At 44.6% G+C, this 26,330-nt stretch overlaps 1 protein-coding gene across 15 annotated transcripts in view; it reads left to right on the top strand.

Annotated features, from left to right (window-relative positions):
- JAKMIP3 (Janus kinase and microtubule interacting protein 3) overlaps positions 1-24,321 on the top strand; it is a gene marked incomplete at both ends in the record, with an annotated part of 38,668 nt that extends 14,347 nt beyond the window's left edge. The window contains 19 exons of one of the 15 annotated variants that reach the window (XM_082486555.1): positions 625-840; positions 2,470-2,580; positions 3,029-3,175; positions 4,029-4,160; positions 4,639-4,674; positions 6,160-6,219; positions 7,698-7,826; positions 9,314-9,442; positions 11,489-11,572; positions 14,467-14,529; positions 14,925-15,023; positions 16,001-16,099; positions 16,189-16,242; positions 18,982-19,047; positions 19,508-19,576; positions 19,679-19,756; positions 22,690-22,893; positions 23,243-23,308; positions 24,271-24,321. In XM_082486555.1, coding sequence (XP_082342681.1) covers positions 625-840; positions 2,470-2,580; positions 3,029-3,175; positions 4,029-4,160; positions 4,639-4,674; positions 6,160-6,219; positions 7,698-7,826; positions 9,314-9,442; positions 11,489-11,572; positions 14,467-14,529; positions 14,925-15,023; positions 16,001-16,099; positions 16,189-16,242; positions 18,982-19,047; positions 19,508-19,576; positions 19,679-19,756; positions 22,690-22,893; positions 23,243-23,308; positions 24,271-24,321 — 1,893 coding nt within the window. Of the gene's footprint in view, positions 1-624; positions 841-2,460; positions 2,581-3,028; positions 3,176-4,028; positions 4,161-4,638; positions 4,675-6,159; positions 6,220-7,697; positions 7,827-9,313; positions 9,443-11,488; positions 11,573-14,466; positions 14,530-14,924; positions 15,024-16,000; positions 16,100-16,188; positions 16,249-18,981; positions 19,048-19,507; positions 19,577-19,678; positions 19,757-22,689; positions 22,894-23,242; positions 23,309-24,270 lie in introns of all 15 variants that reach the window. The other 14 variants (XM_082486554.1, XM_082486556.1, XM_082486552.1 and 11 more) reach the window with 14 other exon arrangements.
- Between the last annotated feature and the right edge of the window lie 2,009 nt (positions 24,322-26,330).

Raw genomic sequence — 26,330 nt, 5'->3', positions numbered from 1 at the left:
TTAGATATTGCTGGACATTTGTCGTTTAAGCACTTCATGATTATGCATAAGCAAAACCTTTCATGGAAAGGGGGTAATTAAACAAATTGCTCACATGGGAGTCTTTTGGAAAAAGAATTTTAAAAAATCACATTCCTTCTTTATTTTGAAAATTAAAAGGTTTTAATTCAGGTTTTAATATTTTTCTTTTAAAATTATGAATCCAAATTTTCAAAAGGTGATGTCCAAGCAAAATGCTGCAAAATCATTAAAATGTGAACGAATCCAAATTGTGATATGAGTATTAGGTTTTAATTTTTTTTTTAAGATATTCTGAAATGGTACTAATAATATGGGTTATTTCCCAATCATTTGAATGAAAAAATTCCTGCTGAAAAGAGAGTTTTCATTCTGGGTAGCCCCCAGCAGAAGAGTAATATTCATGAGCTGGTTAAGAATTCAGTTCGTATATTCACGGTCAAATATTCGTTGCTGTTCTATTTCTGAGAGAGCGTTGTTGTATTTTCCATGTTGAGAGGTGTCGGCTCTGCGCGGCTGTTCTCTGGCCGCGTTTGGGGTCGTAAGATGCTCTGTTGTTGTCAAGCCGCTGCCTGCCTGTGTGATTGTGTTCTGTTCTCCTTGTAGATGGAGGAGATTAAATTTAAAGACAGAGCAGTCTACGTGCTGGAGAGAGAGTTAGGGGTTCAAGCCGGGCATGCTCAGAGACTGCAGCTCCAAAAAGAGGCTTTAGATGAACAACTTTCCCAGATCAAAGAGTCTGATCGGCATCTGAGCAGCCCCAAGCGGGAACTTCCTTATGCAAGTGGTGCAGGAGACGCTTCAGATCATTCGGGAAGCCCCGTAAGCACTTTCACGTGGTTTCAGCGACACAAACGAGCAGACAGAGTGACAAAATGGCACAAAGTGACAGAATCTTGATGAGTGCGCCCTCGAGCGACAGCTTTCCCATAGCCGTGCAGGGGAGACCCTGCGGCACTGATTTCTTGCTCTCGTTCGTTAGCCCAACCTTTAAGATTTAAATTCAAACCTTGTTATGGGAGAGCTTTTGCTTTTTTTGTCGTTTTGTTTCCTGGTTTGGTTGGTTTGGTTTCATTAGCGGGGGGAAATTTTCTGTTCCTTTTCTCTTCCGTTTCCTCACCGTACCATCCTTCTGCCACCTGCCTTGATTTGACAGTTTGACACAATTTTGCCAACAAATGATGCAAATGCATTTCTAACCAAGTAATGTATGTGTGCTAGCTTTTGGAACGGCTGACAACGGGGTTTGTGAGCAGATGTACAAGGCCAGTTTACAAAGGGAAATGGGGAAGGCAACCGGTGCATGCAAGCGCGGGAATTCCCGCGGCCCTCCTGGACGCTGCTGCTGGCTCGGGGTTTGGTGCTGCTGAGTGCTCTCGCTTTCAGCCGACCAGAAAGTGAATTAAACGCCTGCTAACCTCTTCTCTCCTATTTCTCTTCTACGATGCAATATCCAGACCATTAAATTTTAGTCACCCTTTTACAATGGCGTGTTTAATATGACTATGGCACCTTTCTGCTTTTGCCTTAATTTGCTAATATTAAAAAACCCTCAGGTAACTGACCTCATATATCTGACGTATGCAAATTTTCTTCACTGCTGATTCTCATCAAGATTTCTTTTGCAACAGCCTTAATTTTCTCAGTAGAAGTGTAAATACTTGTACATGAGCAAACTGATATATTTTATTCTTTGTCCCGAGCCTCTCCTGCACCTGTTGAATGAGGAACCCGAGACCTCCCAAAGTGCCACCAGCACTATGGGCACTAATTTGCTTATTTCGATTTGTACTCAACTTCAAATGTCAAAACAAGTCCTAGAGAAGGGGAAAAAGTCTGTCACTTTTGTAAATAGATGTAACTTCTCTCTGATTCTGAATGAGAACACGTCTACCTATATTACTATTCATTTATAATTTGATTTAAGCATTTTCACTCAGATAAAGTGCTACCCCTTTGGCTTTACGAGTGACCCTTTAGAACCCCATAAGGGCCACAGCTTTGTGGAAGAAGAGCTTATGCAATGGTATAATTGCATGGATTTTCCCCATTTGTACTTCAGTATTTTTAATATCATTTTCTTACAACAAAGTCCTCAGAGTGGGTGATGTGTCTGAAGCACTCAGTTCAACAGTGGCATACGTTGGAAACATTGCCTTAATTTTTGATAATTTCTTTTCTATTTTCAAGTTTACCATTTGTGACTTTGTATTTGCATATACATACTTCTGCATTTGCATACTTTGTTACATTTTCACTCCAAACTTTTCGTTGGTCTCATCCTGCAGCTTTCAGTGGTCGGTTGGGCTACATAGCTTACACTCTGCCGTATAGTTTTTTTGAAATGTTTGGATTTGGGATAAGAAAAAGTTTGAGCTTTGAAAAATATTGATATTGCATGTACACTTATGAACAGTTATTTGCAGTTGATCTTTGTTTTAGGAACAGCAGTTGGATGAAAAGGATGCCCGGCGTTTCCAACTTAAAATTGCTGAGCTGAGTGCCATCATCAGGAAACTGGAGGACCGGAACGCGCTGCTGTCGGAGGAGAGGAACGAGCTGGTGAGTGCAGCGGCAGAGCGAGGCGATGACTGCTGTTAATGTGCTGCCATGGCCATGCCTCACCCCCAAAATATCGAGATATTTCCCCCATGCCATTTTGAAATCATTGCAGGAGTAGCTGGCTCCTCCTTATGCTCTGTGTTTGGCGATATGCCATATTACACTCATCTTTGCTTATATAACAATGCATTTTTAAGATGGCATTAGCTGGAATTATTTTTATTTATTTTTCAAAATAAATACATTCCCCATATGTTATGTTTGTTGCAGAGACTGAATACCTCATGAAGGAGGAACGATCTGCTTCCCAATGGAAAATACCAAATTATTGATCCGTTCTGCTTTGCATTAGGAGGAAATACTGCTAGTGTGGTGCTTAAATAAAACGATTAATAGTTTGATGAAAAAAAACAGCTCTGGAGGTGTTAATTCTCTCTTTATCTTTCAGTTAAAACGTCTTAGAGAAGCTGAAAGTCAGTATAAGCCCATTTTGGACAAAAATAAACGCCTTAGTAGGAAGAATGAAGAATTGTCACATGCCTTACGACGAATGGAAAATAAATTAAAATTTGTAACACAAGAAAATATAGCAATGGTAAGTCTCTGTATGCTCCAGGGCGAATGTGTAATTTAGTGCTCAGAGGGCTGATGAAGTCAGACATCATCCCAAACTTGCAACTTTGATGGGAAACTTTCCCCTTTGAGGTGTTCTGTGGTGCACGACTGAGTGGTTTGTGACTTGAACACATTTTGGTTTATATAAAATGTTTAATTTTAGCTTTAAAAACAAATAGTTCTGAAGAAAAGAAGTTGCATGAGCTTTGCACATTTTGATCAGACTGCTCAGTCACTGGGTGCTCAGCTTCCACGCGAGCACAAATCCCCCCCTTCACCTTGGACTGTGGTACCAGAATGACCTCGTAATCCTTAGGAAATCAGCACTTGCGACTCTTCCCTTTTTCTGCAATTGAATGTTGTCAGTGGGCAATAGCTGGTGGCAAATAGCCGTGGCACTGCAGGAATGTAGGAGGGCTGAGGTCGTCCCTGCGGGTGCTGCGGCTCCAGGACTGCTGCAAATCAAAACTAAGGAGAGGAACCCAGGGAGAAGTGACACTGGCCCCAGCTCTCAGAATTCCTTCTCCACCCAGAGTCGGCCACACAGCTCCTGGCAGATCTAAAGAGCAGATGCAGCTGAGCTGCTGCTAGCCCCTCTCTTTGATGCAGTGGCCCCGCTTGCCTGCTGTCCTCCCCAGCGGCCACAAGCTTCACGTGGCAGTCTGAGGAGCAGGAACAGCCGGTTGTATTGCCCAGCAAAAGGGGAGCGGGATAGCTTGCAGAACAGCCATTAGGTTAGATGCATCACCAGCTGTAAAGGGAAGGGTCAGACACTGTCCTTTGGCAAAGCCTTCTGATCATTTCCTCTTCTGCCGTGTGGTTGGTTTTTTTAGAGGCAAAGAGCTGGAACAATAAGGAGACCGAGCTCTTTGAATGACCTTGACCACAGCCAGGAAGAAAGAGAAGTTGATTTCCTGAGGCTACAAGTTATTGAACAGCAAAACATCATTGATGAACTCTCCAAGGTAAGATGTAATACTGCCGCTCTTATGAGAGGTCAACGAAGGCCATAGCAGAAGAAGAGGAAGCCTAAGCAAAGGGTGCCTGGGGTTCCGTGAGCTAACGGGCATAGCTTGCGTCAGTGGAACATGGGGGGCATTTCTATGATTAGTAGTAATTGAACTGAATGTGAGTTATCTGTGGTATAGTGTTTGGAAAAATCCTTTCAATCTACAGCATACTTGCATGATGGAACCGGAGCAGCACGTCCAGTAGCTATGCTGATGGCTGGGTCGCGCACCCGCGAGAGAAAATGTCAGAGCTCCTTTAGCTGGAGACAGCATCAGGGCTAAAGATTGCTGTGTACAAGGGGGTGTTCTGCAGTGCTGTGTTCTCGGTCTTTGGAAAGAGCAAATACTGCAGTCATAATACTCCTCAAGATAATAACTTTTTTTTTTTTTAATGTCTGTACAGTTACTGACATTATACCATTCTTTTTATTAGACCCTGGAAACTGCTGGCTATGTGAAGAGTGTCATGGTAAGAAAGAAGTTAACTTCATCCTCATCTTTGTAAGATTTAACTTGCTGTTCATGAAAAGCATGCAGGGTATAATAATATTTATTATCACTTACATCTCCATTCAGGCAGCAAGCTAACACAGTGTTTTTCTCAGTGTAGATGTTGTCAAAGGCCGTATCAGCAGAAGTTTTTCACCAGAGAAAAATGTAGTCATAGTGGAGAGGAAAGCTCTGGTGAGAGGAAAGCTTTTTTTTTTTCACCACTAGGATGACCTCAGAGGCGAAGGTCAGCATGGTCACCCTGTCCTGACAGCCGGTGGCAAGTGTCCCCATCTCTGGGACAGCTCTGCCGCATTGGAATTGCATTTTTTTTAGAGTCTGATTGCCACTAGCTTTGTCTCACCCACACTGGCATGTTCTCAGCCACTGCCCTTGCCCAACGCATCTCTGTTATTATGGGTAAAAATTTTGTGAAATTAAGCCACTAATATGTATCGATAAAATGTGTACAGTTGTGTTCTTCATTGCCAAGGGTGCGGCAAAGCTTGTGTTGCCAAGCAAAACAAGTACTCAATTTTCTTCTGTCCCTGCTGCTGATGTTGGGATTTGCCATTGGGCTGATGGCAGTGGCACATTATCAGTTTCCCACAATGTCATCGCTTCCTTTTAATGAATGGTTACAATGAGAGATTATAGGGGTTTTCCCTTTAGAGCTTTACTCTCTCCAATCCTGGGCTTTGTCTGTATTTGCCATCCAGAATAAAGACAGTTTTTTCAATACTATAAAAAATTGACATGACTCTATGAAGAGTATCATCGTTTCCACTGAATGGAAAAATATGCTGGCAGCAATAAATGCCCAGAACTTTTTTTCAGAGGTGCTGGGAACCTTCAGGTCCTTAGAGAAGTCAGCTGAGACTGAAAGTGCTGAGTTCAGTCAGTCTCGGGGTTTGGTGTAGTGGGGCTGTTACGTGTGTGCACCTTCCCGAGGGCACTAACAGCCACGGCACCGAGACCGAGGGCAGGAGTCGGTCTCTGCCTCTCACCCCCGGACGGAGCCCTCTACCAAAGAGCCACAGCACGGGCTGGAACGCACAGGCTGGCTCGCGGGGCGGCTCTGAAACGCCGCCTAAGCTGTCAGTGCGTTGTACTGGTTATAATCGGCCTTCTTTTGCTATTTTGATTTTCATAGAATCGTGGAATGGTTTAGGTTGGAACGGACCTTGAAGATCATCGAGTTCCAACCCCCTGCCAGAGGCAGGGACACCTCCCACTAGAGTATTTCGTGAATATAAAGAGCAATTGCTACTTGTATATGGCAAACTTGGAAGATGTTGGAGCAAGACTAGTGTCTGGCTGAAGAAAGTGTGGTTATTTCATTTTGAGGCAGTGGCCAGCGTAGACGTTACTATTTCTTGATTGCCCAGTGACTACTAGTACTGACATAGTTAATTTAAATAACAGCTCTCTGAAAACAGCTAACATACATATCTGATTCTTTCAGGAACGTGATAAGCTGTTAAGGTATAGGAAGCAAAGAAAAAAAATGACAAGAATTCCGAAGGTAAAAAAACCTGCTGATGGGTGTGCCGGCTTCCCAGCTCGCTCCGAGCCCCGCGGAGCCACGTGGGGGGGGGATGGTCTCCTCAAGGGTCTGCAAACGGGTCCTAATCTTAAATTTAGGTCACATAGTTCAAGGACGTTTATAGACCATATTGAGTTATTGAGAAAAGATCTGGTAGGGGAGGGGTTTGCATTGCGCATTGCGAGCATTTGCACACTCTGCATTTACCCTGGACAATCCTGTGGGACCTCAGACACATGTGATTGTCTTAAGATGAGACAGATTTTATGAATTAACACATCTCAAAATGATCTTTTAATGGCACTGCCTGAAAACATATGTAGGTCGTAAATAATTCATTATGGAGTTTAGTAACATGCAAAAATTGCTGGTTACGAGAAGCGATGGTTAGAGCTCGGGGAAAAAGAAAATGTTAGTTAATGAATACTTGGCAGGATGTTAATATAAATATTAACACTGTCACAACATCGTTAGGTATAATGTCAGGGACCTGAGAGCAAGCTGTGCTTTACATATGAAGAATTAAAGCAGTGATGGAGCTAACGAATCTATGAATAACAAATTGCGGTCAATGTGAGCTAACTCCTTAACTCCTGTCATCCTGCAGAGGGCAACCAGACCTTTGAAGGAGAGTTATGTTCTGTCTCCTTCAAAAGTTATCCACTACAAATCAAAAAAAAAAAAAAAAGCCGAAATCTAGAATTTTTTTTTTTAAATCATCAATAAAAATATCTTTAAAAATGTGGTGTCTGAAATGTCATCTTTGACTTTGAAGCATTTAGCTGTAAATGTTTTTTTACCAGCACTGCCCTCATTCTTTTAAACAGAAAGCAGATCTGAGTGGAAAAATTGATTTCTTCAAACTGTAAAAACATTGCTGTGGTGATTAGCTTCAATTTTCAAGTAGAATATTTCTTGCACATCTAACTTTTTATGTGACAGTTGTGGTGCTGCCAGGACGGGCATCCTGGTGATGGCGATGGATTAACAAAGACATTTTGGTGCACAACTTCCACCTCATGCTGAGATGAACACGCGAGGAAGTAAAAAGGGAGCTCTGCCTTAGCTAGAGACAGCGGGAGGAAAACACATTCAGAAAAAGCAGGGGCTTTGAGGCTTCACAGTGATACCTCATAACAAATAGGAAAATTCAGGGATTTGAACGGTTTCGGCTATTCTTGGAGCACTATCGTGGGGTGAACAAACTTTATATGTATACACATGTAAAGCACTGGACCCGTTTTTCAAAAACCAATAGAGTGAGAATTACCAATAATCTGGAATTGAGGTTCCTCCGAAGGTGTGTATGTTCAAACCCGACAGAGGGGCAGAGTTTAGCCATGTGTGCAGAGTCACCGCTGTGCCCCCGACACCGTCGGGCTGGTGCAGCCCGTGGCACCGCTGCCGCGCGGTGTGGCTGCGCTGCACTGCGCTCGCTGACGCCTTGTCTCTGTCAGAAGCCGGTTGTGGAGACATTTTTCGGCTACGATGAAGAAGCTTCCTTGGAGTCTGATGGTTCCTCTATCTCATATCAAACTGACCGGACAGACCAAACCCCTTGCACTCCTGAAGATGACTTGGAAGAGGTATTCATTAAAAATATGTGTTATTTTGTTTTGAAACCTTGCTACTAATTTTTAATTAAATTCCTGGTCTGTTATATCTGTCAGCTCTCACCACAAAGTTAAAAATTGATGTTAAATTTAATAATGTGCATGTTGGTTAATATCTCTGGATCTCAAGTCTTCAGTAATTTCACAACTTTTAACCAAGCTGGAAATACTATATGCTAAGAATATTTGATTTATAATGGGCTTATAGGCTAGAGGTCTAAAAAGACTGAGAAGTTGGACAACCCTAAGAAGAACTGTTCACGTTGAGGTTTACTGCAGGTTTGTGCACATGTAGTTCAGGTCCTTCTGTTTGTTGTTTTGACCTCAGCACAGAGCACAGCCTTAAGCGGTAAGGTTTGTGCTTCTGGAAGAGTGAGCAGTCACGTAAAGCACCAGTCTGCAGAGGAACGGCTGTTTCCTCCCCAGTATATTGAGGTCGTGACTTTTCTGGAGGCTCTGAATGCAGAGTACACACAGGTACCTGGCAATACAAAGACAAGTGATTATTCCTGGTGTTTTGCCAGGCTTCCCTACAAATGCATTCCCCAGTGTGTGTCAGATCACTGCACCATTACGTGTTTCTGGGTTTAACAAGAATCAGACAATTCCTAAGAATGACTTGCAGCCTTTTTATGGTACGATGGCTGCAATTTTTCATCTGCCATTTCACCTGTTTCACGGTTGTAATTAGATCTGTTAAAAGGGAGCCTAAAGAATTCCTCCATCATAAAAGATACACGAGTGGTTACTGGGCGCGTGCTGCGCTGCAGGAAATCTGAATGTATTTTTATATGTATGAGCCTATTTATTTTTCATTCCTGTATTGACATTTTTTTCCCTGTTCAGATAGTACGAAGTTTATGCATGCAACCAGCAGTCTAATTTCATTTCATGTCGAATGAAATATTCCGGTCTACCTGACAAGAAAGCTTTCAGTGCTGGATATTGTAAGGGGAGTCAGGAAGATGAAGGGCTCTTTTCATCTTGATGTCACCATTTCTACAAGTATTAACTCTAGATTAGAGTTTTAATAATTGAGTGAGACTGTCAGGCTTGGCTTATTCTCCGGATTGGAAACCTTTTGTTGTTTCGAGAAAGTTGGATTTTCACCTTTAAATGCGATGACTTCGCCCATTACAGCAATAAAGGGCAATTCAGTTGTCAGTATGCTGTGTGGATGGCAGGTTGTTATCTTTCCAAGGTGGGGGGATTTAATTTTCTTTTCCTGTATTGCATTTTCTTGAAGTAAGTGTATGCAAGAGATGTTTAAGGCACAAAAAAGTAGTAGTCTGAGGGCAGTAAACAAGATCCTTAGTACTGTGCTTCCCAAATTGCAGTTTGAAAGTAATAATTTTGGCACTTTTTAGAGAAAGAGAAATGTAATTCGCTCTTACAGTATTTTTCACTTTCATTGTAGAAAAAAAGCAACTGGTGCCATGCATATTTGTTTTCAATTCCAGGGCATGGCCAAGGAAGAGACAGAACTGCGGTTTCGGCAGCTGACAATGGAGTACCAGGCTCTGCAACGAGCATACGCCCTATTGCAAGAACAGGTCGGAGGAACATTGGATGCAGAACGAGAAGTTAAGGTCTAAATGGCTTATATTACATGAAAATAAAGGATTGTCATTGTGTGGGGGTTCCCAGTTGTACTTGCTCAGGCAGTTCCCAAGCTGAGCGGGGGTCAGCCAGCCCCGCCAGCGTGCGGCGGGTGCGGGCAGGGGACCGGGCTGGGCTGGCAGCCGAGGTGGGCTCCGGGCTCTCTAGCTCCAGCCACCCCTCCAGCATCCCCCCGACCTGCTGCTTGCCTGGAGGAACCACCGTTCGTATGCTTTAGTCTTTTCACCTCTGATCAGCTGAAGAGAAATTCAGACAGAATTTTTATGGAAAATCCTTAAAATTAAGCTCTTTTTCTATAAAAATCTAGGACAGATAGCCTTAAATATATAATGCCTGGTATTTAATTCCTTCTGGATTCTGTGAGATTACATGATTCCTCATAAACTGTTTAGAAGGCTTATAGCTGAGAGAGATTCTTTTTCTTAATTAAATTGCAAAGTGCCCTATGCTATTCTGCCTGCCTGTCTGCCTCACGCAGCCCGCGCAGCTTCAAACATCTGGCGGAAGGGGTTACATTTATTGAGAGTATGTTGTAGATTACAAGGAGTTGGCAGGACTTACCGTGCACGGAATGCATGGGTGAATGTAGTAAATAAAGGGACGAATTCTCTTCTGAGCTAACAGTTTGAAGTCGAACAGAAGTGTAATTGCAAGGTCTTAATTTGGCTCTAAATCTATTGTGTGAGCGTGTTATCCCGGAATGCCCACTGTAGGTCAAGGTAAGGACGGCAATGCTGGGAAATACCCATACCGTCCAACCCGGTGCCGCCAGCGGGAACACCTCCGGCAGCGGAGGCACAGCACCGCGTACCACCGAGCTGTGACGGTCCCAACCGCGGGCAGTTCCCTGGCTCCAATTAGACATAAAACAAACGGCCAAATTCCTCTAGCTGAATTCCAGCTTTACAATAATATTTGGGCTTTCCTAGCTATATAACTAGCCTGATTTTTTTCCACTGAAAAATTCAAAGAATCAGGTGCTAATTTCACTGCTCTCTCCCCGGTGAGTATCTCTCAGCCACTCAGGTTTAGCAGCATCCCCGGTCTCGCAGCGACCTCTCCGTTTGGCAATCACGGGGCGCCTCACCCTCTCTCAGTGCCCAGACTGCATTAAAATTAACTTTCCCAGAAGCAGTCACTCTGCTCTTAAGTGACAGGAATTGCACAGGTAAAGACAATCAGAATGAAACAAGACATGCCTCACTTGAAAAGTGGCTCGATTTTACTTTTTCCATAGTAGGACAAAAAGAGAGAGCAATGCAGGTAATGCAAACAAGAAAGATGTTTTTCATTGTAAATAGCAAGATAAATAGCAGATAAATGGTTTGAGGAAATAAAATGTTCTATAGAACAATATTTAACAAATAAAATAGCTAATAATAATTATGTTTATTCTCCAGAAAAGATTTGTAGGAAGATGATGTATATTTAAATAAGCGTGAAGATACAAGTATAGTAAAAAATTACACACAATAGAGTAAGACCATAAGACAGGGTACTAAGTGCATGAGTAGGAACACAGTTTGCCAGTTGGTAACATTACATATCTAGGGTCTGTTCTGAGCTTTTTAACTCATCAAAATTTTAAAAGAATTGGATTTGCCCAGAATTGTGGCAAGATAATTTTCATTTGTCTTTATGGAGAAGTGAATCTTTGCCTTACACTGGCATTTTAAACGCTTTACTCTAGGGCAGGGAAGGCTGCTCGCTGCACACTGCCATAACCCGCTCCAAGAAGGCATTTATATTTTGCTGTCCTACTGTCTGCCTAAGGGGATGCTCTTTATGTTAATCTTGACTTCAGTCTCAAAATTATTTTCCTATCTTACAGACTTCTTTTTATGATTAATGACTAATGTTATATGCTTACCTGCAAATTTATTCTGCCAAAGAACTTCAAAAATTATTTGTTAAAAGTATTTGATGTTCTAAGTATTTTTGTACCTGTGTTAGCTTTCATCTTTTAGAGAAAGTTTGATTTATTTTTTTTTTTCTTTTTCCCTCGTATCCTACAGACACGTGAGCAGCTCCAAGCAGAAATACACCGCTCTCAGGCTCAGATAGAAGACCTGGAGAAGGCTCTTGCTGAGCAGGGGCAGGTAATGCATGCGGCCAGTCACCGGCCCTTTCTCCAGTCTTCGTGCTGGGGGCAGGAGGGGGCTCTAGAGACGAGCCTGGTCATGTTACCGTGTAGTACTGCAGATGCTAGTGGGTGTTTGTGTATGTATAGAACGATCCTGATGCGACTTTTCAATAGCTGTTTCATTTCACACAAAGCAGTGTCACGGTGGGGAAGCAATCACCGTCCCTGCCAATGGACGCTGTAGTGACCCACTCTGCACGAGCCCCATCACCACTGCACTCCTGATTCGGGAGGCTTTAATGTAACCTGCTGAGTACTGTTTCAATAAACGTGTTAATTAATTGAAAAGAAAGCACTTAATACATGCAGCCTAGTTGGTTTCAAGGAGAGTCAGGCACGCAAGGGCTTTTGAAAACTCCACTCTCCACATTTACATGTGTTGGTATCTCAAATATCAGTCCCCAAAGCCCCGAGTCCCGGTCAGTGCTTACATGCCGCTCCTGAAACCAACACCCATTAAAGCCCCACGTATCTTTGCTGATCTCAGCCTTAATGCCTCCCTTGCTCCAGCGTAATGGAGAGAACAGCGGACGGTGCCTGCGTGAAAGGGCTGTGATAGGCGGATGTTACAGTAAGGGAAAGCAAAAGTCAGCTGGGGAAGGAGTGCCTGAACTCCGTATTTCCACAGCCAAAACGGTGCGATGAGTCTGTTGGCGCTGAGAACTTCTCTGCGCAGCCGAGAGGAAATGAATTCCCACACTCGTCGTCACTGCAGTCCCAAAGCACCGGGTGCTGGTTGGCATCCAGCTGACGGCAGCGCCCATTAGGCCTCCTCTGCCCCTTACTGTCCCGAGTTTAAAACTGCCCTCTGATGTTTTATTGTGCATCTCCTGAAAATTAAATCAAGGAATGACAGATCAGTTCCCTTATCGATTTGAAGACGTATAAAAATACAGAGAAAGTATTACGGTAAAGAGAGGGAACAATTGTGTTTGGCAAGAAGTTGGTGTACTTTAAAATCTCACAGACCACCTGTATTTTTGATACCTAGGAGAAAATTGGGAAGGTAAAATAAAGGAAGAATATTTATTTTCTAGTGAAATGTTTATTCAGTGAATGTAAACGTTGGCTTTTCTTGCCAGCAACTTTCCTTGTAGCTCCACAAGATTCTCCTTCCTTAACAGGAGAAAAGCAGGTGTTAAATTAGAAAGTGGTTAAACATTTCAAGGGGAGGAGGAAGTGCACAGCACAGGTTGTGGATTTTCAGCAAAACCAATGGGGTTCTCATCATGTGAAAAACTTTGTTGTGAATGCTTTCTTTAAATTCAGAGTAAATTTGTGGATTAGGGCTATTTGAAGTGTCCGGTTCACCTGTTTGTGTAGCTCACCAGTCAGCCTGTTCATGCAATAGCTTGTCAAATCATCTCAGTCATTCTTTCAAAAAGGATTAATTTGAAATACAATTCAATAATCTATGAAACTGCACTCTAGGAAATTTAGTCTAAATGATTAACATGAAGCACATCACATTCAACCAAACATCTATTGAGCTCTGCCTTTTTCATCCCATCAAGCCTTATTAAGGTGTCTTATTTTTGCTTTGATGTGTTAAGGCTTACACTTAGCAATTTTAATTTCTGAATTCACTGCAAGGTGTCTGCTTTTGCGTCACTGGCGCATTCGAGGCGGGCTCTGTAGTCTGTCACCTTGGTCTGAGCTTGAGATCTCACGCGGCAAGGCCAGCCCCGCTGGAGGTCTGGGCAGGTTTGGGTGCCACTGCAGCTTTCGGTGGGTCATGTTCGGCCCCTGGCACAGACCCCAGCATACTCCTGGCTGCTGCATGCCGTTTCGGTCCCTTTGGATTGCAGTGCTGAGGTCCAAATATTTGCCATTCACATATGTCCTATGCTATGCCTAACTAGTGTTAGAAAATTCTCCCTCGTAATGTTCCCCAAACAGAAAAGGCATTGTGGAGTTGGGAGTTTCTGCCTCCCTGCCTGCAGAGCTGACTGGCTCGGAATGCTCGCAGCGCAGTTGTGCGGTCCCTCGGATGCATCCTCCACCGAAATTGGGGAGCATCCTGGCAGCGGGGTGGCAACTCAGGCCAAGCGCCTCTACTCCACCACACAACGCCCCCTCCTCGTGGCTGGGGTGCACTCGTCGGTCCTGGCACTGAGGTTACACACTCTGGAGATGTGCATAAAGTAGCATAACACAGGAAAACGTTAAAAGGAAAACGCGCCTTAAATTGGAAGAGCACAGAGTTTAAAAGCACCTCGCACACTGGCATCCAAAGGTGGTATAGAAACAGGCGCAGCTGTAGCCTTGGGACAACCCTGAGAATGAAATATTGCAGACTGCAAATATCCAACCCCCAGCTGGAAATACAACAAATGTTCCCAGGCTGTTTCTAGCCTGTGTCTTACTTTTCAAGCCAAAAAAAAAAAAAACCCCAAACCCAAAACCCACCAAAAAAAACCCCAAAACCAGAAAAAAAAACCCAACCAGACACATAAAATGTTTTTTTTGAGAACTTTAAAATAATACTAAATCATTTGATCCTCACCTTTCCGGCTTAACCTCTTATTATTGTTAATCTTACTGATAAATAATGTTCTGGGGTTTGTGCCTTTTATATATCCATCAAACTAAGAAATTACTTTCAAAATAAGGTTTATTTTGCCTAGTGTTCAGAAATATGTAATTTATGTTCAGTATAATTGAAATTTAACAGTAACTGCATAGCTAGAAATATCCCTGTTAGTGCAATCTTTTATCTGAAAGCTGTTTTTTAGTCATTGGAGTGATTCTATTCCATTTGTATACTGTGGACTATTAAAATAAGACAGAAAGGGTGAGCTTCTGTATCATAGGAAATAATGGAATTACAGTTTTTATTTCTTTTTCAAGGACATGAAGTGGATCGAGGAAAAGCAAGCATTGTATAGAAGAAATCAAGAACTGGTAGAAAAGGTGTTCAATGTTTCTATTTGTATTATTCAAATAATATTTGTAGTTTAAGAATGCAGAACATGCAATATTTTAATTTGTGTCACACAGCTCTACTGGAAATAATTCACATATATTGACAAGATCTTTATAAACCTGCCAGAAAAAGTGGTTTTCTGGCATTCCCTATTGCCCCGTAAAATGTCCCTCTGTGGGACCATGTGAGGACGTGGTTGTGGGGAAAAGCCCCGCGCTCCCCCGGCACTGGTGCTGCCGTCCCCCACTCGTGCTGACCCCAGGGGGTGGGCTCGGACCCTCGGCGCTCGCGCTCGCCCCGGCGTCTCCCCGGCACGGTCAAAGCACAGCGGGTCTCGAGTGACACTGCAAACAGTGCTGACATGCGCTGCTTTATTTTGCAGATAAAACAAATGGAAGCTGAGGAAGCTCGCTTGAAACATGATGTCCAGGACGCCAAGGATCAAAACGAGCTCCTGGAGTTCAGGATCCTGGAGCTTGAAGTGAGCACGCGTTGTGGCCACAGTCCCGCCTGCCTGCCCTGGGCTGCGTGAGCGGGGGCCGGGGGCACCGCAGCTGTGGGAACTCGCCCACGTTTACTCTAAAGAGCTGCTTTGCATTGAACGAGACCAAAGGGTTTGATAAATAGAAAAAAAAAAACAAACAACCCCCCAGGGATCAATACTGGTATTCTTCCTAGGTTGTTCTGGCAGTCTTACTACTTAAGTAACTTTAAGATCCAGAAGATTGGCTCATGATGTAGATACATATTTTACTGTACTCCATCTGTTCCGAAAATGCAAAGAGATAAAACCAAAAGAGATCATACGTGTGAAAGAAAACAAAAAAGGAACTCCTTTTTCATTGCCAAAGATCACTGCTGTGTTTCACCTCTTGCTAAACCTGCAGAGAAGGAATCACACGGCCTGGAGCGCTGTTTACTCCACTGAGACTTCCGTTCTCTATATCATTACCTGTATAAACAGAATCTATAAGCTCTTGGAAACTGTTTTCCAAATTCTCCAAAGAGACATTAGCAAAACAGCCACTTACAAGAAAATTTTAAATGCTATTTATATTATACTAGGTGTAAGTGTATAATTTTGTTCAAATATATTATGTAGTTGAAACAACAGGTAGGCGGTGATGATGAGTGCCCAGTGGAGAAGCGTGGTGGGAAAATAGTAGCGCTGTTAATGTGTACATCTGCCCCGCTTCGCAGAGCTGTGGAGGTCTTCCCCGTCAGCCCTGCGAACCATCCCAAAGGCACCTGGTCTGGCCAGAGGAACTGCTCTTGCTCCCGGCTGGAGTGCCGGAGGAAGGGTTTCGGTGCCCAATACAAAGCCACTCTGCGGTAGCATTGCTTTGCAATGTGCTTAGTTAGGGTGAGCCTTTTCCAGACCGTATTTACCAAGTTCTTGGTGAAGCTGCCATTTGTGACATACCATCGTGGGTAACCGGGCAATTATTGTCATTTCAGGAGAGAGAAAGACGATCGCCTGCCATCAACTTCCATCACGGTCCTTTTACAGAGGGGAAAAGCCCTCTCCAGGTCTACTGCGAGGCAGAAGGTGTAACAGTAAGGGATTCTCATTTCGTACTTTCCTTTCCCTAAACAAAATCAGACGCTCTGTTCTGACTCCTGGTTTTCCATTTCTTTCTTGTTAGGACATAGTAGTAGCAGAGCTGATGAAGAAATTGGACATTTTAGGGGATAACGCCGTAAGTGTATGTTCCTTTAATAAATTGTGCATGCTTTGGTAAATATTTGTCCTCATGTTAAGTTAGCAAAGCCTTCTTGGGCTGCTACTGCACACCCTGTCCTCCCCGTGGTCAAAGTCCTGGGCTACGAGCTAAGCGCTTTCTGGCTTCTTAAGATTTTGTTAATAGCCTTCTGACCAGTGCCATGCGGGATCTTGGTACCGCAATATCACTTTTAAATTTTCAATGATTTGAAAAATATTTTGAAATTTTCGTGTGGGGTTTGTTTGTTTTGGGGTTTTTTTCTGGTCGCTTTTCACACGGTTTGTTGATTTGCTTGCTCTGCATTTGCTTTGCTTTTGCATTTGAGCAGCTGTGTATTTTAATTTTGTCTAATAATCCATAAACCTTGGATAGTAACCAGGATATTAACAAAAAGTTACAACAGCAGCATGGAAAGAAGAAACAAATAATAAGAAATTTGAAAGTGTTTCTCCTTTAGCAAGTGGAAGTGATTAATTATACCTATAGTAACATGTATATAGAGGATATATGTGCCCTCGTGTATTTTTTCCCTGTACTCTCATGTACCGGCAGAGCCCCAGAGCCGCCGTGGCTGCGCGGGGCAGAGGAGAGCGGAGGGTCTCGCAGAGCCCTTGGGTGCTGCGGGGCTCCTCCCTGGGGGAACCCCGCTGCGGCCATCGGTCTGCAGAAGGGTCCCCACCGCTCCATAGCTCCTCACCAGCTCTGCCCCAGCTCTGCCCCTGCCGCTGCACAGTTTGGACACCAGCAAAAATGCCATCCTCAGCGCCAGGGGCGCAGCCTGGAGGTGCCCTCGCCCACCTCTCTGTCTAGAACAGTTGGGTCATCCTCTCTCCGCCCTCCCCAGTCTCTGACGCCTGCATGCTCTGCTCCACAAAATCAAGCCAGGGGTTAGTGGAGGAGCTGAAACACGCTGAAGCAGTTAATAAGCTTCACCACTGCAGTTAATGATATTCATACTGGCAGAAACCTGAAGAATCCTAAAATCTTCTGTGTGCAAAGAATAAAAAAAAGATGCATATAAGCTTAATGACCAATGAGTTAAGACTGACCCTACTATGCGTGGAAAGATAATACCTATTAATCTGTTAATGCCTGTGCTAATGTTGTCTTCAGTGGCGTTATTAATGTCAGGTTAGTCCCGTGTGGAGTGTTTCAGGACAGTGTCCCAAACAGGCAGCTTGGAGACAAACGCAAGTGTTAGCTTTTCTCATGTTTTCTATTCCCTTTCTTTTCCTCTCGGCTTCTTTACTTATATCAATGATCTCTAGTCTATAAAGTTATTTCCTCCTGCTTTTTTTTTTTTTGCTATTACATACAGTCAGTTAATTCCAGATGCGACACAAGGGGGAGTTCACGGTTCTCACCTCAGATAGCTTTCAGATAGCTGTAGACTGTTGTTATCACTTGGTTTTCTTTTTGTTTTCACGTGTTTAACATGGCAGACCCAGCCCCACGGGTGCCCGTTGCCGTGTCTGGCTGTTAGGGGCTGTGGGAAAGCGAACCCGTGTCCCGCCCATGTGCGAGTGATTCCGGCCTTTCCTGCGCATTTTCTCACTTGCATTCCTGGTAAAGAGCCCCGGCAGCTCCCACCTGCTTCCCGCTGGGCTGCCACGAGTCCAATACTGCTGTGAGTGAGGCGGACCCCGGAGAGAGAACCTCTAGGAGCGGAGCAGAAGCAAAGCTCAGAGGGGGGCAATACCCCCCTGCAGCCTCCGGGGACGCTGGGGACAGGCACGGAGAAGGGGCTGAGGAGCACAGGTGCCCTCCTCGTCCCCACAGACAGGGCACAGCTCACAGAACAGGAGAGAGCGCCGCTAACGCTCTGTGTGGATGGTTTCATTTTTAATGTGACGTCACTTGTTTTAAAAACAATTACTTACATTTATTGAAGAGACAATTTTTAGGGGTTCTCAGGAAAGGTCTCCTCCCATCCCTGCTGGATAGCACTTTCAGTGTCCCCAGCGCATTAAAGTGAAGTTCACCATAGTCACCCTTCCGACCAACTTCCTAATTACCCTGCGAGAATAATAGCACTCGGAGACCGGCGCACCCGCCTGTACCTGAGAGCAGCGCGTCAGACTCGGCTCTCTGGGTCTGAGCAAATATGGGCCCCGAACCAGAAGGGCTGACTTCTGCTACTGGAGATGTGGTCAGAGCATGACCGAGGTTTGGGATGAAATGAACAACATACTTATGGTATTTTCATTTAAAAAAACCCAACCAACAACAAAAAAAAACCCAAAAACCAAAATATGAATTGAAAAACAAACACCCTAACAAGTGTTTTCAAAAATCATGACTATTGGCCGTGCAGAATAAGGACTGTGTATGAACCTACTGTGCATATAATGGACACAGAGGACTTAAGATTGCATCTCTTTTCTTAATGGCACCTTGTGCTAAGCTTGATTTTGTCTTGTGTAACTTTGTGTTTATTCCCTGCTGGGGGAAAATGAGATCCTGCATCAATATCTTTTTTTTTGGTAAATGGGGGGATTTTAGAAGAATTAAGTATATGTATGATAACAATCCAGCATGAATAGTTAGAATCATTTTTACAGCAATATTGCATTGCAATACTGTTTTTCTTTGCCTTAGTTTATTGTTCCCTGGATATATTTAATTTCCTATTTATTTAACACAGCAGTAGCCCAAGTAGTGGATTAATAACAAGACACCGGGATTTGTTGTAATTATATTCTGCTTTTGGTGCAGAATCTGAGCAACGAAGAGCAAGTAGTCGTCATACAAGCAAGGACAGTTCTCACGTTGGCTGAAAAGGTAATAACGATTGCATCGCTCATCAGTAAACCTGTGTCATGAAAGCAGCTGACCCTCTCACAACAGCTCACTTGAAGACACTGGTGATGTAAATGATAGTTTCATCACAAAATGTCCCGATTCTTTATGTGGCATCATACTTACAGTAGTTTTTGTCAAAATAAAGGTAACATCGAGGCAATACAGACAGACATTGCTTATTTTTAAATGTTACTTAGTTAGCAAAATGACGTTAGGAGGTAACTGGCTAGGCTTGGAAATAATGCTTTTTTCCATTACCAATATATATGAAAGAAAAGATGTAATAATGAAGTTAATTTTTCCTCTTTTATTTAGTGAATTTAAGTCAGCCCTGTCAGTGTGTGCTGACACAGCCTGACGTGAGGGTGCAAACTGAATGCGCGGGCGCGCTGCCTCTGCTCTTTAGGCTTAAGCACACGGTCTCTCTTTCTGTGCACAGTGGCTACAGCAGATAGAAGTGACGGAGTCTGCGCTGCAGCAGAAGATGCTGGATCTTGAGAATGAAAAGGTACCAAGAGGAGGGGAACGACCCGGCGGGAGAGGCGGCAGGAGGAGCAGTGGCGTCAGGGCCGCCGCTGTTGCGCTGACTGCCTCTTCCTTCTGTCCGCAGGAGCTGTTCAGCAAGCAGAAGGGTTACCTGGATGATGAGCTCGACTTCAGGAAACAGTCCTTGGACCAAGCTCACAAGGTGAGGAAAATCCGTCTTGCCCAGATTACGATATCTCGATTAACTCACCTCGTGCAATAGGTGTAGTCTGTTCTCTGTAGAAAAACTGCACTTTGGTCAGTACTGCTCATGGAGTGACCCAAGGACTAAATAGGCTGAATTTTGAACAAATCCTCTATACCCTGCGCTAATGATGAGTTCCTTATAGAGAGAGTTTCTTGTGTTTGGGTGGTCCTTGCAGGATTAGCACCTGAACGTTAACTTATTAAACAGGAGTTTTAATTTTGCAGAGGTTTTGGTAAATGACTGATAAGAAAACGATGTTTTCAGTAACTTCTTTGCTTTCCAAAATAGAAATTTTAGCCTAGACTTTCCCTTATATCTTAGATTAAAGCTCATTTAGAGAAAAAATCAATATATATTCATGACAGACATAAATGCATAAATTTTCATATCAGTTTATCTCATTCTTGAGATAATGAGTATTTATGCCTCTTTTTCTGGATACCTATTATCTATTTGTATCTCAAACCATTTGGGAGAGCTTTTCCTCAGTACATTTTCTGTCCTGTAAGGGTGTTTTTCAAGACTGATTTTGCCAAATGCTGAGCTATATCTGGAACCAATGCCTATGCACAGTGGAAACCCTGCAAATTACACAAGCTCCCCCTTACCTGCGGTCTCAGCCATAAAACCAGATTATCTCCTGCAGCCTTGAGCTGTTCTGAGAAGCAGTTTGGTGCAGCTGAAGGCTGAGCCTGTAGGATTCATCTTCAAAGATAAGCCCCGAGAGAGGTGATCCTCTGGGTCTGGGGCAAGTTCTGAAACAGATCCACAAATCTGAGTATGCGGAAACTTGCAACAGCAGCAGAGTGGGAAAAATCGTATGAATCATTCAAAACTCCTGGTAACGCCATGGGCTGTGCAGGAGGACTCAGCCGTGGAGCCACGGCTGTCGATGAGGGAGTTACTCAGCACCCCTGTGGCTCCCGGCCAGCCGCCCGCTCTCCGCCCATGAGATGGATCTCCAGTTCCAGGATCCCAAATTTACCAAAGGCTCCAACAACAACTACCTGCTCCTTGGCTCTGCCGCTTGTGGAGACGGAACGTGTGTCATGGATGTGTTGCAGCCCATGCGACGCACCTGAGGGTTATTTGCACTTTCCTGTACTCTTTGAACGCATCGTGCCAATGTCCCCAGGCAAAGGGATGGACTTCACTCCCAGGCACAAATGCAGCCTGAAAGCAGTAAGAAAACTTTCTTCTGCCCCGAAATTCAAGTTGCAAAAGCTCTTTTTATTTGTGTAATTTGTTTCACTTCCATGTTTCCTTTGTGCCCCTTGAGATGAGGAGCCGCTAATCTTCCCCCGCTAACTGCAGCCAACAAGATTACCAGCTGTAACCACTAAGCTTTTTGCACGGTTTTCACCCCCGTTGGTTGCTGGCGGGGGATTTTGCTCCGAGAAGCGCTTGGCTCTCACAGAGACTCCCGACTGCTGCTGCTCTGGAGACTGTGAATTTCCCCACACTCTTCTTTCTTCACAAGTCAATATAATCAGAGAGGGATAACGATTGTATAACGAGGTTTGGGGCCCAACAGAAATCCGTGTTTCAAATAACAGCATTTTGTTGAGAAAGTTACGGTTAGCAAGGATGTTGGCTTTATTTATAAAAGTGAAAACAGAGTCTTCTGAGATCTGGTCTGATCCTCCCCGCAGCGATAGCGTGGTTGCTGCCTTTCAGTTGTCATCAGTATCCATAACTCCTGCCATGACACTACTCTTGTAAATGTTTGTGTTCTTCTGTCCTGGCTCTGCTAAGGCGTAGTAAGCAAACACCACCAGCAGCCTCAGGTGGAAAACCTTGTCCATTTTGAATTGAGCTGAATTGTCACAACAGACATCTATGGCATTTTCAAACAGCCTGTCCAGAGGTTCAAGCCGCACTATTGCAGTCCTGTTCTCCTGAAGCCACGGAGAGCTCTGCAGCATGCCACCGGCTTTGGAGAGGGTGTGCAAAGGTGCCATCATGTGCTGCTTTGTCTCTTGCTCTGTATCAAACTTGCTGAAAAAGATTTTGTCTTGGTTTTGCCTTGCATGAAGGAATAACATTCATCTTGGATTTTGAAGCAGAAGAAGTTCTAGCAAGGACACCTGCCCTAGCAGGGTTCTGGGCTCAGTGGCCCTGGGGAAACGTTGCCAGTGCATTTCCTACACAATTCTGTAGCTCAATAAATCTGGAGGGTACATGTGTCTTTGTGCAAGAGACATTTTCTGACGCAGTGAAGCAAAGGCTCTGCAGCCTGAGACTGCAGGAACAGAGCCCGGCTACCAGACAGATTTTTCGCGAGCATAAAGCCTCTTGGAGCTGACGGCTCTGCCAGAGGAAGTGCTGGAAACGCCTTCACATGGGGCATTTTAAGCTTGTTGGTAAAAATGCTGCAAGCACACAACAGGGAGTCATTCCTTTCTGGCAGAAGTGTGGACTGGTGCTGCCGTACCCTCTGCTGCTGCGAACAGGATAGCTGGGAACGTTGAACCGAGAGACTGAACGTTACATTTAAAAAATATCTGTAACTCACAAAATTAGTCTTTTATTAACCTCTTTTCTTTTTCCTTTTCCCATTTGTCTTTCCTTTTTTTTTTCTTTTTGCCTTTTCTGCCCACGGCCATCTCCCCATCTCCAGAAAGGAGGAGTTGAGACCCGTGTGTTTTTTGGGAGGCAGCCTAGGCTGGGCCCAGGGGGTGTCCCAGTTGCAGTGCTGCTCCGAGCCCCACAGCTTGAGTATTTCCCCCCTGGTTTGAGTTTTCGGCACTGTCCTGTGCGAGAGGCTCAGCACACAACCCCTCTACCGCTCCCGTTGCCTTACCTGGGTAGGATTTTCAGTTCCTCACAAAACCCTCATCCGACCAGAGACAAGGTCAAGCTGACAGCTTTATATTGTTTTTGATTAGCAAATTCTGGAATTAGAAGCCATGCTCTATGATGCCCTGCAGCAAGAAGCTGGAGCCAAAATTTCCGAACTTCTTTCAGAAGAGGAGAAAGAGAAACTGAAGAGCGCCGTAGAGCAATGGAAGCGGCAGGTGATGAGTGAGCTCCGGGAGAGGGACGCCCAAATCCTGCGAGAAAGGATGGAGCTCATTCAACATGCACAGCAGGTAGGCGCCCACGCACGGGCACGGCCAGATTCGGGGTGGGACGGTCCCTCAGACAGAGATGTAATGAACTTGTGAGCACCAGCCTCTCCTCATAGAGCTGTACCGAAGCGGCTGGTCCTGGGGCCAGACTTTGATTTCCCATGGATAATCCCTACAAACAGGGCATTTTGATTTTCGTGTGTTTGTCACGCGTAGTGACATTCATGGAGGACTCATCTACAGCTTGAAACCCAATTTAATTTTTTTAGAAGCACAGCACATACAATTTATATCTCCAAAAATAATGCGTCTTCTGGGTACATCTGTATTTGGTTGGTTAATAAATATTTTTTTATTTGAAATCTGACAGAGAATTAAAGAGCTAGAAGAAAGAATTGAAGGCCAAAAAAGACAAATAAAAGAGTTAGAGGAAAAGGTAAGGTAATGCAGATGAAACAGTTATTGTATGTGCACATGACCATATATTCATTTCACCTTGGCTAAGAAAGCAATCTTACAAAAATTCTGTGTTTGTTAGTGCAGTGAGCTAACGTGAGAGTGCTCCAGGAAACCATCTTGCATTGGCATTAGTCCCTCTGAGAAGGAAAGGTCACCAGCTTAAATTGGGTCTTTCCTTCTGTTATCCTTCAGTAAAGTCCGAAACATGGGACTTGGCAAGGATGGAGGGGTCCCTGTGCCCCGGGAAGGAGTGCTGGAGAGCTGTGGGGCGGCAGAGGGGTCTCGCAGCTGCCCGGGGGAAGGAGCCGGGGATCTTTCCTCCCTCCCGTCTCCAGCATCTGCGCGTGCGGCTGCACCGGTCTGCCTTCCCCAGAGGGACAGAGGGGGCTCCTTCCGCTCTCCTGTCCTCTCCGCTCCTGCAGCCACAGCAGTCGCTGTCGCCGTGGTTAATGTCATCCAGCTTTCTCTGGTCAAGCCATAACTGTTGAATTTTACCCTATAAGTACCCTCCTCTGAAACCATCTGTTTCTAGTGAAATTGCCATGGGAGAACTTGTTCAGGTGCAGCAGGGCCTGAGCTGGACTTTCACCTGAAACTAAGCGTGAACCTTAGCGGTGTGGGGTTTGGGGTTTTTTTTTTGGTATCAGAAGAATTGAGCTGATTTTTTTCCTCCCCGTTTTTCCGGAGCCCTTGGCTGCGACTGGGCTGGGCTCCACTGGGGCAGGAGACGGTTCTCATCAGTCTGAGGGCCGTTGGGCTCTGGCTGAGCCGAGCCGACCCCGAGCCCTCAAGCCTTACTTCTCACTTTGTATTTCTTTTCAACTCAGAGTTTTGTTGCACTCTGTCTGTAACCACAGCTTTTTTCTCAGCTAAACACACTGTAAACTCTTATTCTCTTTCTTCTCTTCCATTTTTTCCTCTCCTCCCTCCCCTTTTCAGTTTTTATTTTTGTTCTTATTTTTCTCTTTAGCTTTCATTCTTTGGTCATAGTCCTTCAGGCCACACACAAAAGGTAAGCCCGCAGATCACCTCTGGTCTCCCCTCTTCTTTTCGTAAAGCACCAGAGCCTTCCCCTTGCTGCTCAGGCCGCAGCAGCACCGGGGGGGTCTCCTGGGTGCCCCAGATAACCCGAAAATGGAAATCTCTGAAGGCACTGCTCCTTCTCCCCACACGGCCGGGCTGTCTGACACGTTCACAGCTGGGTTAAACCCCTTGCATTGGCTAGTCCTGTCTTCAGGCTAAAACCCGGAATGGTTGGGGGGGGCACGTCATTTATAAATATGTGTTTTCCCCAGCATGGGGCCTTGGGGCCCTTGCTTTTGCCCAGCCCTGCCCTTTTTCCCCGTGTAAATGGGAGATAAAATGCCAATCTGTTTGTGCTTCCAGAGACGGTAGAAATTGCCACATCATGGGTGGCACTGGGGGGAACATTCCCTATTGGTCATCAAAGTCAATAGAACACAACACGAACCCTTTTTTATCAGTTGTATACTTTAAACAGATAGTTATAAATATAAACCTTACAGAAATTTCACGCATGTTATTTTTGCCCAGATAATTTTTTTTTTTACCTATGTTTTTGTATCTTTTTCTTGTTTCAGCCTCCCGAGGAAGCTCGAATTGCTTCTGCTGTTATTAACAGGAAGACAGCACTGATTACCAAGACAGAAAAAGAGACATTGCCATTCCAAAAACTCCAAATATCCCTCACATTTTGCTCCTGGCAATGGAAGATGCAATCTTTCTGATCCTTTCAGACTGAAGCTGAACTGGAGTATGTGGAAATTTCTGCACTGGTGGTGTCTGCACCGCCGAAACCTTTGACTGAGCGTTTTGCAAAGCTAGAACTAAGCCGACAAAGAAGAAAGCCAAAAACCCCCTCCCTCTCCTACAGCCACGGGCTCCTTCCCAGAGTCCTGGCTCTGCTGCTTGAACTAACTTTCGGTGGAAGTCCTGGCTCTGCTGCTTGAAATAGCTCTCACCTTTACTTAAGGAGCAGTATACTAATTCAGATAAACTGAATATATTTTGGTTCCCTGCTAAGCAGGTAGTAAATTGCTTCTCTGTAGAAGTGCCCGTGTCCTGTTTTATATGTCGCGCATTTATATTTGTTATTCATAGTTATTTAAAAATCTGTCTTAAAAGAAGATTTTAGGAAGAGTTCCAGAGGAGTAACTTGCAAAAAGATAAATGTGAATGAAAATGAAGTGTGTTGTTCCGAGGTATTTCTTCATAACACAGGGTATGCCCAACGGTTGGTTGAATATCCCGCAAGCCCAGCTTTAGGGAAAACGGTGAAGGTATGTCTGAACCCTTCAGGAAATCAAGTTGGAATTTTGGGGGAAGTTTTCAGTAGACCGTGACCCACAGCACGATGAGAAAAATGGCACAATAAGTTATGATTTGCCGTCCCCAAATGATGACAAAAGACTTAACATTGTCCCAACAAAAAGTTCACCCTGGAGAAGAGTGAATGGAAAACACGTTATCCCTGATCCGCACGCTCTGGGTAGGGGGAGGCGGCAAAAGGGAACAGAAGATTTTACCACCTTGAGGCAAGGGAGCACGAGTACCGCAGAGCGAGCCCAGGAGGCTGGCGCGGGAGCCAGGAAGGAGAGATGGATCCTCTAGAAAAACAGGTGAAGGAGGGAATATCCGGAAGAAATCCCACTGCTGTGAGTCGCCAAACGGGAACTGCAGCTGAGCGCACAAATCCCCAGCTGTCGAGGAAGGGCGAGAACACGCTCCCACCCGCGGCTTTGCAGGGCTGCGGTGTCGTGAGGGTCCCCGAGCGCAGGAGGCGGGTGGGAACTGCCCGGCCCTTGGAAGCACGAGCAGAGCTCCTGGCAGGTAAGACTGATTAACGGGAAACCAACTCCTTGTGTCATGATCGTAACTACTACGTAACTTCCTTCACATGGCCGCTAGGCCCTCTCGCTCAAGTTAACGATGATGCAGAGAAAATTTTGAAATAACCAAAGGCTTTATGTAAACGTTAT

The sequence above is a fragment of the Vanellus vanellus genome, assembly GCF_965231255.1.
Source record: "Vanellus vanellus genome assembly, chromosome: 7".
NCBI classification, from domain to species: domain Eukaryota; kingdom Metazoa; phylum Chordata; class Aves; order Charadriiformes; family Charadriidae; genus Vanellus; species Vanellus vanellus.
Note: the sequence above shows the minus strand (reverse complement) of the source record. Positions and strands in the feature narration are given on the sequence as shown.